This window comes from Chenopodium album, chromosome 13 (genome assembly GCF_948465745.1).
Source record: "Chenopodium album chromosome 13, dcCheAlbu1.1, whole genome shotgun sequence".
NCBI classification, from domain to species: domain Eukaryota; kingdom Viridiplantae; phylum Streptophyta; class Magnoliopsida; order Caryophyllales; family Amaranthaceae; genus Chenopodium; species Chenopodium album.
The window spans coordinates 5,192,420-5,206,453 of record NC_137846.1 but is presented as its reverse complement, the minus strand read 5'-3'; the positions used below and the strand labels follow the sequence as shown (position 1 = coordinate 5,206,453).

The 14,034-nt window shown below is 32.5% G+C and overlaps 1 protein-coding gene across 2 annotated transcripts; it reads left to right on the top strand.

The window, feature by feature from the left end:
• Positions 1 to 7,933: 7,933 nt before the first annotated feature.
• Positions 7,934 to 13,135, top strand: LOC145576071 (protein trichome birefringence-like 14). Of its 2 annotated transcripts, none has more exons than XM_081633859.1 (5): positions 7,934 to 8,168; positions 9,917 to 10,072; positions 10,462 to 10,782; positions 11,624 to 11,819; positions 12,008 to 13,135. In XM_081633859.1, exons 2-5 carry the CDS (start codon positions 9,919 to 9,921, stop codon positions 12,834 to 12,836), a joined length of 1,500 nt encoding a protein of 499 aa, XP_081489985.1. In that variant the 5' UTR covers positions 7,934 to 8,168; positions 9,917 to 9,918; the 3' UTR covers positions 12,837 to 13,135. The 2 variants fall into 2 exon arrangements, with proteins under 2 accessions (XP_081489985.1, XP_081489984.1); XM_081633858.1 differs by having other exon boundaries at positions 9,837 to 10,072.
• Positions 13,136 to 14,034: the final 899 nt, after the last annotated feature.

The window sequence follows — 14,034 nt, the reverse complement described above, 5'->3', positions numbered from 1 at the left end:
CCTTTTTGCACACACCATCGCCGGCCACCACCACACCACCGATGGGTCGCCGGCCACCAGCAGCAGCAGTCGGCTGTGGTGCCGTGGTTGCTGTTCTAATTCTTTTTTTTATTTCTTTTGTTTAATCCTAAATCTAATTATTGATTATGAGTTTTGTGATGATTTTATGATGATTGATTTTTAAGTATGGTGCAAATTAATTTTCAGATTTTAATTTTAATTAAAAAGCCCCAAATTTGAAACCCTAGATTTGTAAATAATTGACTATTGAAGGAATATGATTTGGGGTGGTTTAAACCTTTAATTCGAGGGTTTTAAAGTATAATTACAGCAAGTTTTCATGAATTAATATCGCTGGAAATTTTGTTAGTAAGCTAAAAATTAAGTTTCTTGAAGGAATTTTGACTACCCATTAATTGGGATTAAAGTAAGAGGTTTTAAATTAATTTTCAGCTTGTTTTAATTAAATTATGAGTGGTTTAATAAGAGTATATTGTAACACCCCCGATTTACTAGCTAATAATAAACAATAAATAAAGGAAAATAAACAACCTTTAAATAAAATTGCGGAAGCATACACCTAAATCGGAGGTATTACCGCCACACTCGACAATCTGTCAAGTGCTAAGGCTTACAAAATCCCAATAGTTACAACCCAATAATCTAGGTGAGCTATTTGTACAACTTTACAAACTTGTTATAACAAACTAATCGAAACACTTGAGCTCCTTTAGCTACGATCATTTGATCAACCTGCTAAATAATCTTGTCTGCTCACCATTAAGGACAAGTTCCAAAATAGATCGTCGCAGGGCCACCATAAGAAAAAGACATGGCCACAAACACAAGTAGCACAACAAAAATACACACACGTCAGCAAGAAGCTGAGTAATCACCACATATCAGAATACAAAGAATAGCAAAATAATCAACATTACTAGCTCAATTAAACAATGTAGTTCAAACTACATTACACATTGTACTCTGAAAATAACCTTGAATAATAATACAAACCCTTTTACTCAATTAACTAATCATACCCAATAAGTGTGCCATGCTCTTTGTTCTATACCTAGCCTTGGACATGGGTAATTCGAATAAAACCAACAAGTATAAAAACTTGAATACTCCCAATAATTAGAAAACACCTTGAACCAGACCACATACGGGCCAATTCCCACTGTAGGGGACCATAGAAAAATATAAATAATATAAAGATTGTACCTCATTCTTAACTCATGATCATTATCTCATTACCAACATGCCAAGGACTAAGTCTATAACGCCGAGCCTCAAACCAAGAACAAATAATAATTTCTCAACCTTTTGATCTCATACTTGATCAAATAATCTTTCACATGATAATAAATAATATCTCAATATTGGCACAAGTTCCCAATTCATAAAATATCTCAACTCTTATATGGCTAATACTAGTACCCAAAATTAATTAATTTTCAACCCAAAATAATACTCTGCATTAATAACCCTAAAACCTCAATAAAACAATACTCCCTATAGCAACAACATTAAAACCCTAGAAATATAACACAAATCAATCAATATACCAATAATAACAAGACAATTAAAACAGATCATATCATAAAATTATATACGTCAATCAAATATATATACACTCAAGCATATGAATATCCAATTATACAATAATAATATAAAGCAATAATTATACAAACAATTCTAAAATAAATCTGTGTGATTACCTTAGCAAAAATTAGGCAAAATTAGCAAGACACTCCACCGATCTAATAGATAGAAGAACACAATACTGCAATTTCACATGACATGATTACTACAAGCCTTCCACTGCTCGATCATCAATTCACCACTATGCACATGACTCAATTTTGGAATGAAAGTAGTTAGTTTGACCAATTAATGATCATGGAGACAACTCATCTAAAGCCAAGATTGATAGAAGGCTGCAACTATAAACCCACGAACAGAGTGGAGTAAAAAGAAAGAAGGAAAAGCTAGGAAATATTTATAAAAACGGCTGCATAATATTATTGTATCAAAAACTTAATAGGGTTAGAATAGTTTTTATACGCTTAAAGAAAAATAAAGAGTCATATTTAAATTAAAATAGGGTTTTAAAACTTTCCGAACTCTAAAATAAAAATATGAGAAAGGAAAGTTATTTAATAAATAAAAATAAACTATATATAAAATCATAAAATATTCGGGTATTACAATCTACCCTCCTTAAAACAAGTTTCGTCCCGAAACTTATAATTAGGAAGTATAAAATATATAGATAAAGTAATAAAATAGTAGGGGTATTACATATATATTGCTGGAAATTTGTGTGGAGTAGATTGTAATGCCATATTATGATTTTGGGTTGTAGGAGACTTCCAAGTAAGTGATTTCTGTTAGTCGTAGCGATTTTAAGATCGTATTCAAGGTACGATCTCATACTTAGTTTTATGCGGTGATGTAGGAACATGCCAAACTTTGAATAATTGATTCCAACTAGTATCATGATAGTTTTTGGTTGGAATTTATTATTTGGTTGATGTTGGTGATTGAATTATGAAACATGAATTATTTGTGATGGATTATTGAATGGAAATAGTTATTTTGGCATGTTATATATGAACCACACTTTTATTATTGGCATGATAGAGAGCATGTTTAATTAAACTAAATGTTTAATTTTGTTTGGAATATTAAAAAGGAATTTTACTATGCTTCATATAATTTTTATTGATGCTATAAGCATGAGAAAAGAGCTATATAAGTGTTTGTGTACACGAGGAATAAATTGCATATTGGTGCCTTAGTGCACTTAAGATGTTTCTAACACCGAGGGATAGGAATTATGGCGCATTACGCGTTTAAGGTGTCTTTGACACCGAGGTAAATTTAAAAAGGGTTCAACATTAAATATTATATGGTTACTAATTATTCAAGAATTAAATTGGAATGTTTAATTGTTTGGATAATTATAATGTTTGATTGTATTATGGTTTGAGAGTCATCACTAGGTTTAATAATATGTAAATAACGTAAAGTGAAAGAGATTACGCACCAAAACTCTTGGAACGTATATACCTTGAGTATGAACATATGGGGGAAGTTATGCGACTTTATATTTGACCATAACTTTCATTGGGAGTACAGGACGCTGTATTTTCCTTTTATTATTATGTGCAGGAATTCCGCCACTTATGAGTGGTTATTTTATACTGGCACGGTTAGCTCCTGTGTTATTACCCCTTTATTGGGGCTCGTTAGAAGGAAACCCGTTCGATGCGTAATCAATGCTAAATGAATCAATTAATTACTTAATTGAGAAGTCATGTTGTATGTTGTGTGCTTGTAAACAGGTGCAACGAGGTGAGTTGTGTGTTAATAGGTGAAAGCATGTTAGTGTGTTTAATTACGCTTATGTACTCAGCATTGTTGTGTGTTTGTTGGCCTTGTCTTTACTTTGGTCCTATGATGACCCATTTTTAATGGAGAGTAGTGGAAACAAGTAGAGAGAAACTTTTCAGGTGATGAAGTATATTCATGATGGACATGAGTGAAGAGCGAATCATGCTAGTTTTCATAAGTTATGATGTGTTTATTGCTTTAACTATTTTATTATATTATGTTTGTGAGACTAACGCAAAGGTTTTGAATTGGTTCGGTTTTGTTAAGGGCCTACAATGGTTCCAAGTTGTAGGTTAACTTCGTTTAAGTTTGGTTTGACTTTACTTTCATTTGGTTGACCTTTTAAGTTGAATCGTTTTGAATGTTTTTAAAAAATAGTCTTCCGCTGTGTGTCTTTGATAGTTGCCTTAGTCGTTTTCACGGTGCCGATAATGTTCTAGATAGATATTCCTACTTTGAGTTTTAAAAAGAACAAAACAGGTATTTTAAAAGAAAGGAATTTGTAGGGTGTTACAAATTTCAACTAACCTAAAAAATAAAACTTTTGATATATTTTGTTCTTGTTAATTGTTACTCTTATCCCATTTATTTTCCCTCAAGGTGTTTGCCTCTTTTATTTTACAATAGACCATACATCTTTTGCTTTTTAGTGTTTTATTTTGACATTTTACACTATTCACATTATTTACCTTAACTAATGTTGGTTAATTATTTGTAGGAGTGCACAAAATAAAATACAATATAGTACTCATGTAAATTATTTGTTGGAATTATCTTAACACTTGTATATAATTCAAATACGGAGTATCAACTTATGGATAAGGGTCTGGTCTCTTCAGCTTAATTTCAGTTCAATTCAGCTCCAATCAGTTCAGTTTAGCTCCTAATTTCCTTCTTTCATAAACAATTCATTTCAACTCTATTCAGTTCAATTCAACTCTAATAAGTTCAGTTCAGTAAATCAAAATAAGCCCTTAATAAAGAAATTATTGATCAAAACTTTACATTGACATACGTGTACAATCAACATAATTGTTCAATTTTTTATTTTTAAAAAAGGAGTATTTTGGATTAAAAAATGAGTAATTTCCACCGTATAAAAAAAATGATGAATAGTTGCCGATGAATGAAAAGTGATTTGAATCACAACCTCTAATAAGTAAAAATGGATTTTGTGGAATGAAAAAAAAAATGGAGTAATAATAAAGGAGTGATTCCCTCAAAAAAAAAAAAAAAAAAAAAAAAGGAAGTGATTATTGATTACTGTAGAGTGTGAAGTCGGTGTTGGTGTTTACCTGCAGAAATTGATCATATGCCAAAATTAGGCAACTCTTAGCATGTGAGTGATGGGGACATGGGTATAGGGCCGTATGCGCGTTGCCAGTTTGCCACACTAAGCTTGTGGATTTTAAAACACCCTGCTTCATCACTCACAACTATGCAAAGCATAAGCTGTACGCACGCCTTAACTGTAAGAGTAAAGTAACGAGACAGTCGGATCATTTGGATTAAGTCATGTCCAATTGTTTAAATTAATAATCTTTTAGATTGATTTTGAGTTCGAATCAAGTCAAATTAGTTTGTATTTTTGTCTCCTTACGGATTTTGAAGAGTGGCCTTTAAGAGCGAATGTCGAAATGTCTAATACACAATATGTTATGAATATTAACGTTGGAGTATGTATATGAATTTCAAGTCGGGGTTCTTGTGCAAAATTTAAAAATCGATGTAAATGATGTACATTCATCACCCACGACCCACTGACATATATTCACATATTTCTCATTTTATGTTCGGTTTGCGATAAAATTTGTATCAAGTGTGAATGACATACACTGCGGCTCAGTCCATGTCAAATTTTATATTGTGGATGTCAAACATTATATTCATGTGCTGTCATTAGTAATTAGTAAAAACTTTTCCATCGTAAGGGATGATAAATTCTTTACGAAATTGCCTAACGGCCCAACAAAGTTAGCACATTTGATCTAGAACAAGGAAATTCGTAACATGATACACACACTTACACACGCGACTACACTTGTTTTTGTATTCATTTTCTTGTACGGTGGATGATATATATTCACCGAACTAGTAAGACCTTTACATGGTGTAGCATCCACAATGTTTAAAGGGAACGAGTTCGCAAGACGTATATTCTTGCTACCAAGGCTAATAGTAGTTTATCTTCCTTTAATAATGTGTTTTAGTTTATTTGTTTAAGCTCATGTAAAAAATCAAAAAAAAAAAAAAAAAAAATTGTCTTCAAAATAAAGATATGATCGTATACTCTTTGGCTCTTTGCTTCATTGGGTCTTCAAAAGTCACAAATCAAAAAGTGTTTCCTTCAACAAACATACAAAGTAGTATTTGGCTTTAACCTTGACATTTCTCTTTCCATGTCTTTCTCTTCCTTACAATCAATCATTAATTTTACAATTATACTAGACGCGTTGCAACATTTGGTCATAATTAGTGGATCTTAATTAAAATAGTGGTCCAAGATATAAGCAGGAAATTCCACACACTTGTCATATATAAGTTGATGACAACATTCACGTCTTCCTTCCACAATTATAAGAAAATGAAGACATGTTTATTGGCCGAATTTATTAAACAAGAGTTTAGTTAGTTTTACTTTCACATTAATTAATTGATGATTATCATAATTATTTAAGTTCATTTTTGGTGGGTGTTACAAATTCATTAATTATGGAAGTGGTCTTGCAAGTACGTTAGGTAGGTTTCACCAAGTTTATATTGGCCAACTTCAATGATATGTAGTGTGTAGAGAAGAGGTAGTTGGGTTACACCTTGCACGTTGTTAGATGGGTGTACAAAAGGGTGACATACAGGTTATGTTTTGCGTTAAATAATTTACGGAGTATATTAATGCAATTATAGCTAGTTTTAAGGAAATTAAATGGTGCACGTTTGTCCGAGAACTAATAACTTTATAAGGAATGCAATAAAGATTAATGAAGAACAACAAAAACATATTATCTCCGTTTTTTAAAAATTGACTCACTATTCATATTGTAAAAAAAAATATTTTTGACCACATTATATGATTTATATAATAGAAATATATTAACATGTAGAATCTTATTAGATTCTAAATATAAAAAATTTCCAAATATCTTATTTTCAAAACTTTCACAATACATAGCTGAAAATATTCATGGTCAAAGATACTCATTAAAAATTTACACGAATGTATAGTGAGTCGAATTTTCAAAAACTGATGGAGTTATATATAGAATTGCATGATTCATTACCAATGAATTAATTGTGCCCTCAAACAAACAAGATGAAAGTTTTTTTTTTTTTTTTTGAACAAACGAGATGGAAGCTTTATTGATGTCAACGAAAATATTACTCGATCATTAGTTCATTACCATAATCAATAGTCCACAAGAGGCAATATCGTAGCTGTTGACCCTTTGACAGAGTCAAGCTAAATTGGAATGATATTGAAAACAAAAAATCATACAATGTCAACTAAACCAAAATCAACTTAATTTTTTTTTTTTTTTTTTTTTTTTTTTTTTTTTTTTGACGGGGATAACTTTAATTTGATTATGAAAACTAAAAATGATCATAATTTGAGTTGTGCCAACCTATGCATAAAAGCTCATAATTTGGTTTAATTATACATGCCATTGTTTAATTTGTACGGAGTTATTAAGACCATAATTAATTGACAATTTGAACCTAGTAGTCAAAGATCATAACCACTCCCTCCCTAAATTTAATTCATTGTCACAAATGTATCATGGAGTAGTTAACTTTATTGTCCTCCATACATTTTTTCATTTCTAGTCCTACTCGTACTTTATGTTTTCAAAACTTTTCAATGATCTTTCTTATTTTACTATATTTCATATACTCGTATATGACATAGGTAGTATTTGAGACCATGTATGGAATAGAGATGATATAATAAATTGTAGAGTCACCTATTTGTGGCGAAAATGAAACATTTTATACTATCTTCGTTTTATATTATTTGTAACGATTAGATATTTTTCCTCTCTAGTTTATGTCAAATCGTTGCAAATAATATGAAATGGAGGTAGTATTTCTTAGGACGAGAGAGCTATTTTAAAATATTACCATAATACTACTTTGCATTACCCTTTATAGGGGAAGAAAACAAGCACATGTGATTATGGTGTTTAAATTTCTCCGTACTTAAATCTTCCTTCGTCATGGTGCTGATTATGTATTTTTTTGTTACCAACATGAGCAAAACTGAAAGAATAACCCTATAATTTATTTGGCAACAAATAAGTATCGTGATTTCTTTTGTGACGATTTAATAAGTATCATAATGTTACTATAATGAACCGATATACGAACTAAAATATATCAAAATAAAATAATGAATTATTATAAAAAAAATCAATTATTTTGTTACGTGGCAATATCTAAGTGGTAATAATTAATGGTGTGGAAGTTGGATCTCAAAAAAACAATATGCCCATATTATTTTAATTTTATAAATATAGAAGATTACTAATACAATTTTCTTATTTAATTTCAATTTCATGTACTTTTTATTTTTGTTTACTGCTGCAACATACCATTAGACACCCATAAAGCAAGGGCTCTGCTGCAAAGCGCCATTTTTGTGCGCCTCAAATCTCTCTCCTTTCTTTTCTCTCTTGATTGGAAGAATCTAAGCCTAAACCCAAATCAAGCGAAAATTTACGATCTTTTGACTCATCTTTACCTTGCATTAAAAGGAAGAATATAATCTTACCCAGGTATTTTGTTTTTAATCATTTTGATTGTAATTTTATTTTGTTTTTGAACCCCAGATTTGTTGTTATTTTCTGGAACTTTGAAGCTGAATGTCGCATTGTTCTGGGATTTTTAATCGAATTTAGAAATTATCCATATCGAATTTCATGCATTTTGTTTTACTGATTACTATTTTTGAGATTTTTCTTGAAGGAAAATTGATCTAATTCACGGTTGATGATTTTGATTAAGCATATAAAACAAATGGCATTGCTAATTTTGATAATTTAGGGTGATTTGTACCAAATTGGGAAGATAAGGGTTTTTTATTTGATGGGTAGATGGGTTGGATCAAATTTCAGATTATCAGATGTATGATGCATCGTATTATGTGATTTAGTGTAAAAAAAAAATTGTTAAATGTTTACTTTCATCCAGTAAACTTTACCCCTTTTAGGTGAAATTTTGAATTTTGTTTGATTAAAATTCCAATTGCGTTTTTAGGAGGGAGGTTTGAATTTGGATGTTCTTAGGTTGATTAAGTCAATTAATTTGGGAGTTTAATATGCATGATTTGGGTTTTTTATTACTGGGAAATTAATCCTTTATTTTTTTTTTCCTGATCATGTATTTGAATTGGTCAGCCATGAAATTGGTTAAAAAATTTCTGAGAGTAAGTAATTTTTTTTGTTTAAAACATTTTGTTATCAAATCGAAGTTTGGAATTCAGGAGGCATCTGAGCATTTAGAAACAAAAGTTGTTATGAGATTACCTTTGTTGATGGTGACTAATATGACTATGATTAGTTCTTTTGTCGAATTATCGTTGTCTCAACTTCCAATTTCGTATGATAACATCTGTTAAGTAAGCTTATGCTTATTATAGAAATGGGTAATAAATAAGAATAATTGTTAGTATAAAAACTACTTTTTTGAGAATTTGCTAAGAATTAGTTATAGTTTTAGATTCCATGATGTCAACGTGATGGTTAAATTAAGCATAAGATATTATGTAAGGAAGAGCTAGTTTTCTAAACTTGTTGACTTGGGTTTTGTGGGATTTTCATCAGAATGAATTAGGTAGTAGTTTGTACTGGCTTGAGGTAAGGCTGTGCACATCTTGACTTCCTTAGACCTTAGAAACCATCTTGTGCTGAATTTATGTTGGGGTATTACTGTTGCTATATCTATGTTCGAGTACCTTTTTTGATTTGGATATTATTTAGCTAAATGACAATCTGATGTACTGTAGGTCTGTAGTTTGGTTTATGTATTGGGACTTTGCTATTGGATTTAGCTAGTAGCATGTTGTAATTTATCCATGCAAGCAAATAAAACAACAACAATGCCTTAGTCCCAAAATGATTTGTGGTCGGCTAACATGAATTGTCATTAGCAAATAGTTACAACAGATTGCATCAAATTAAATTATAATTAATCTTACAGACTTACACTTGTTTCTCATATTAATCATGTTTTTGGCTCTTTGTTTATGGCTATATGCCTATATGCCCTTTTGAAGGGAACCCACATGAAATCCACATGCATGCTATCATTATCAATTGGAAATCCTGTGGTCCATATGATCTCATTTTTATCAACTATCTAAGTTTTGTTAGACTAGCTCAATGTACTATGTATATTACATGCTTTTCCCATCATTCTCTAATTTATGGCTATATCTTATGTAGTTTAAAGAGGCGGTGTGCAGCATAACTTATCAATTGTTCTGCGTATGATGTGGTGAGACAAGCTGTTTGTGTGTTTGCAGAAATGAAGGGAGGAAACATCCAGAGAGGCAGGGGAAAACACTTCTCATTTACTCTGTTGGCAGTTGTATGTATGACCGTTTTTCTTTGGTCTTATGAACGAAGACCTGTTTTCACAAATATAATAACGTCCCAAGATCACTTGATTTTACCATCAGGTTTGTGCCAATTTGCATCTTCTATATTTTTGGTTCATCAATAGTTTTGTTTTTGTTCCATTAGTGTTAACGGTTCTGTTAGATGCACAATGTAGTGGAATGAGTGCTCAGTGACTTAGGCATTAAATATCTTTTTCCCATTTTTGAAGAAATGACTAATAGGATAGGATCATTGTATTTAGAAGTTTTATGAAAATTTGCATTGTACAGTCTACATAATCTTAGTTACAACTCAATTATATGTTCTTCTCTGGGCAAACCTAAATATTACGATTGTTTTTCCTTACAAAATGATTGGTGGAGTGGGTGTTTTAAAGGATGCTGTTGCTGTTGTGGTTTCTCTTTTTATTGTCTTCTGCTCTAATGTATGCTAATTGCTTTTGATTTAGATGTGTTTGACGTAGCTTCACACACCTCTGGAGATCTCAACAAACTAGAAGATCTCAACAAGCCAGTAGATCTTAACAAATCAGAAGATCAACCTGTTCAAGAATCTACACTTGTAAACATAAAAACAGAAGAAACTACAGAGACGACAGAGCAACATATATTTACTATTGAGAATAAAGAAGAAATAGACGATAAAAAAAAACCGCAGATACCTGTTGTTGAGAATACAGAACCTGTGGCTGAAGAGTCTTCTGTGATTATAGAAGATGTCAGGGTTCCACAAGCCTCAACCGGGAAAAACTTTTCATCTGGTAACAAAGGTAGTTACTTTTTTTGAAGCTTTAAGTGCTACCTTTTGTATAATATAATGCATGATGTGTGGTAATGTTTTGCTGATGCCTGAATTTATATCTTGGGCTTGACCTCATTTATCATTTATTTGTAGCAATACTGCTCTTGCGCTTGTTGCCTTGTCTTCCTATTGTTGGTTTTAATCTTTAATGGCGTACCTTTTTTTTTTTTTTTTTTTTTAGCATTTTTATGTACAGGATATTATTTAGCGATTATAATTTGCCTCGTTGTTTTGAGATGTGACTGATGGCCCAAATGTGTTTTTTATGATTTATAAGCGCTCCATCAGATTTCTATTGACTTTGCTTTTGTTTCAATTTCTTGCTTTTGTTTCAATTTCTCTAATTTGCAATGGTCCTGATTTTACCCGAGATAATGATATAAATATGCTGGATTCTAACCTCTGGTTCCCACCATTGGTCAGACTCTTATTCTCAGATGTAGCACTGGACGACTCTTGTTTGTCTATGCCATATGTAGAGATACGTGGATTGTGCTACCCAGTTCATATTGGCTGCCTATTTAGAATTGGCAGTTCGTTTTGTATTAGTTCCATTCCTTACTGCTTATTGCTAGGTTTATACAAGCTACGAAGTATTTGGTTTTCTTTTGATATTTATTGCATCTGTGGTAGCTGGGAAAGTGGGAGTGAGTGTTGGTTACTTGTGTGTACATTTATTTATAAACTGCCCTATTCTTTGGGTTTTTGGCAATCAACCTGAAATTGTGTGGAAACTTGCATTGTTTTTGCCAGTCTTGCAAGTTGCGAGTATGTAGTGCTATGCTAATATACTATGTTTACCTTGACAGTTTGTAACTATGCTAAGGGTAGATGGGTTGTTGATAAAAGGCGACCATTGTATTCTGGCTTTAAATGTAAGCGCTGGCTATCGGATATGTGGGCTTGTAGATTAACACAACGCCCAGAATTTGGTTATGAAACTTATAAATGGCAACCAGCAAATTGTGACATGCCGGAGTTTGAAAGATCTGCATTTTTGAAAAGGTGAGGAATTCTGATCTAACTTCTGCTTTAAAGAACATGGGTAATTTTCTCATATTTGTTGGGCCGTAGGGCTCTCATAATTGGTGGTTTCATTCCATTTCATTTTCTTCTCTGAACCATGCATGGAAATGAATAGATGTGAATTATTGCCTGGGTGCAAATATTTGAACCATTTTTTGTGTTTGCAGAATGCAGGATAAAACGATTGCTTTTGTTGGAGATTCCTTAGGCAGGCAACAATTTCAGTCTCTCATGTGTATGGTTACTGGTGGTGAAGATATTCCTGAAGTTCAAGATGTGGGAAAAGAGTATGGTTTAAGTGCCCCACACGGTGCTGCTCGTCCGAATGGTTGGGCCTTTCGATTTCCGGAAACCAACACCACAATACTGTACTACTGGTCATCCTGCCTCTGTGACTTAGTGCCTCTGAACAGTAATGACCCCGCCTCAGAAGTAGCTATGCATTTGGACCGTCCCCCGTCTTTCTTGAAGCAGTATCTCCACCAGTTTGATGTTTTGATTCTTAATACGGGCCATCACTGGAATCGGGGTAAAGTAAATGCAAATCGATGGGTGATGTATGTTGATGGGAAACCTAATCAGAACAGGAGGCTGGCGATGATCGGGAATGCTAAGAATTTAACAATTCATAGTGTTGCAAAATGGGTTGATTCACAGCTTCCTTCTCATCCCAGGCTTAAGGCCTTTTTTCGGACAATTTCACCCAGGCATTTCTTTAATGGGGAATGGAACACTGGGGGGAGCTGTGAGAACACAACTCCTTTGGCTCGAGGGAGTGAAGTAAGTCAAGAGGAGTCAAGTGATCAGGTTATTGCAAATGCTGTTAAGGGCACAAAGGTGAATTTGTTGGATATAACGGCTCTCTCTCAGCTGAGAGATGAGGGGCATATATCACGGTATAGTGTAAAAGCATCTTCTGGAGTACAAGATTGCCTGCACTGGTGCCTACCTGGAATTCCTGACACATGGAATGAAATACTTGCTGCCCAGTTATAGGTTGTTTCTCACCTCCCATGTAATCTTAAACTCCATTTTAGTGAAATCAGTGGCCATACATGGCATTTGACAATGCCATTGTTTGTGTTTATCACGTTAGAAATTAGGGTGAAATCTGTTGTTTATAAGCTAGAGGAGATTGCATAAGTTGTTAAGTAGGGTTAGGAAAGCTGTTACTTCCTATATATTTATCGTACCCTGAAATTTCAGGTTGATGTATTTTCACAATCATTTCTATCATTATAATGTCATCTGAAATTGATGATTTATGGTCAAGTCTCATGATGCGGCTTTGCTAGTAAAAGAGCCGCTAGTTCTTCAATCTTGCCTGATATTTTGCTGATAATGAGAAGCCTCTTTATATTGAAGAGGTACAAAATACAGTATATGAAGAACACAACCAATAAAACTGATCTGTTATCTGTCCTCGATTAATTATCACGTTGTTCAACCATTTATTACGCACGTATCTTTTACCATAGATGTGTTATGCTTGCACTTCCTAGTGTCCACATATATTACTCAAACTTAGGAAAGGGTGTACCAAATCCTCATACTCAGTACTTCAGATGCCAATGTGACATATACATATGAGTGAGAGTGACTGAAGTGAGGCATTTGTTGTACTTCTTCGCAAGTAGTTAATCACAATTTCACAACCAAATAATAATTTATGAAGTGTAAGTATTCTTTCTTAACATTGCTATTTTGCGTCGCAATACTTTGTAATCATATGCAACTACTTGCCAAGACCTAGAAAAATTTGATTCAATCCAAAACGAACTCGCTAACAATCAGTCTTATACTTCCTCCGTTTTTTTAAATGCATCACTTGGACTTTTGCACTATTCACATACCATGATTGACTTAATTTTTTCACCTCTTTAAATGATTAAATGTTATTATATAATATATCATTATATTAGTCATAATGTCTAGTGTCATAATATAATTTTGTTATAATTTTTACTAATAGACAAATAAAGATATTAATAGTCAAATTTGTATCGGCAAATGTGCCGGTCAAACTGATGCATTTAAAAACAAAATTAGAATCCAAAAAGGTTAGAAAATATTCAGTTCCGACATCAACCTTATATAATTTAAGGGATCATGTTTTATTTCAATTTGAAAAATTAGAAATCACCCAACTTAACTAAGCGTTTTAACATGTTTATACTCACCCACTACTCAAACA

Coding starts and splice junctions, on each gene's coding strand:
- LOC145576071 (XM_081633859.1), top strand. CDS start 9,919: ATGAAGGGAGGAAACATCCAGAGAGGCAGGGGAAAACACTTCTCATTT. Junction 10,783..11,623: donor CTTTTCATCTGGTAACAAAG/GTAGTTACTTTT, acceptor TTACCTTGACAG/TTTGTAACTATGCTAAGGGT. Junction 11,820..12,007: donor AGATCTGCATTTTTGAAAAG/GTGAGGAATTCT, acceptor TTGTGTTTGCAG/AATGCAGGATAAAACGATTG.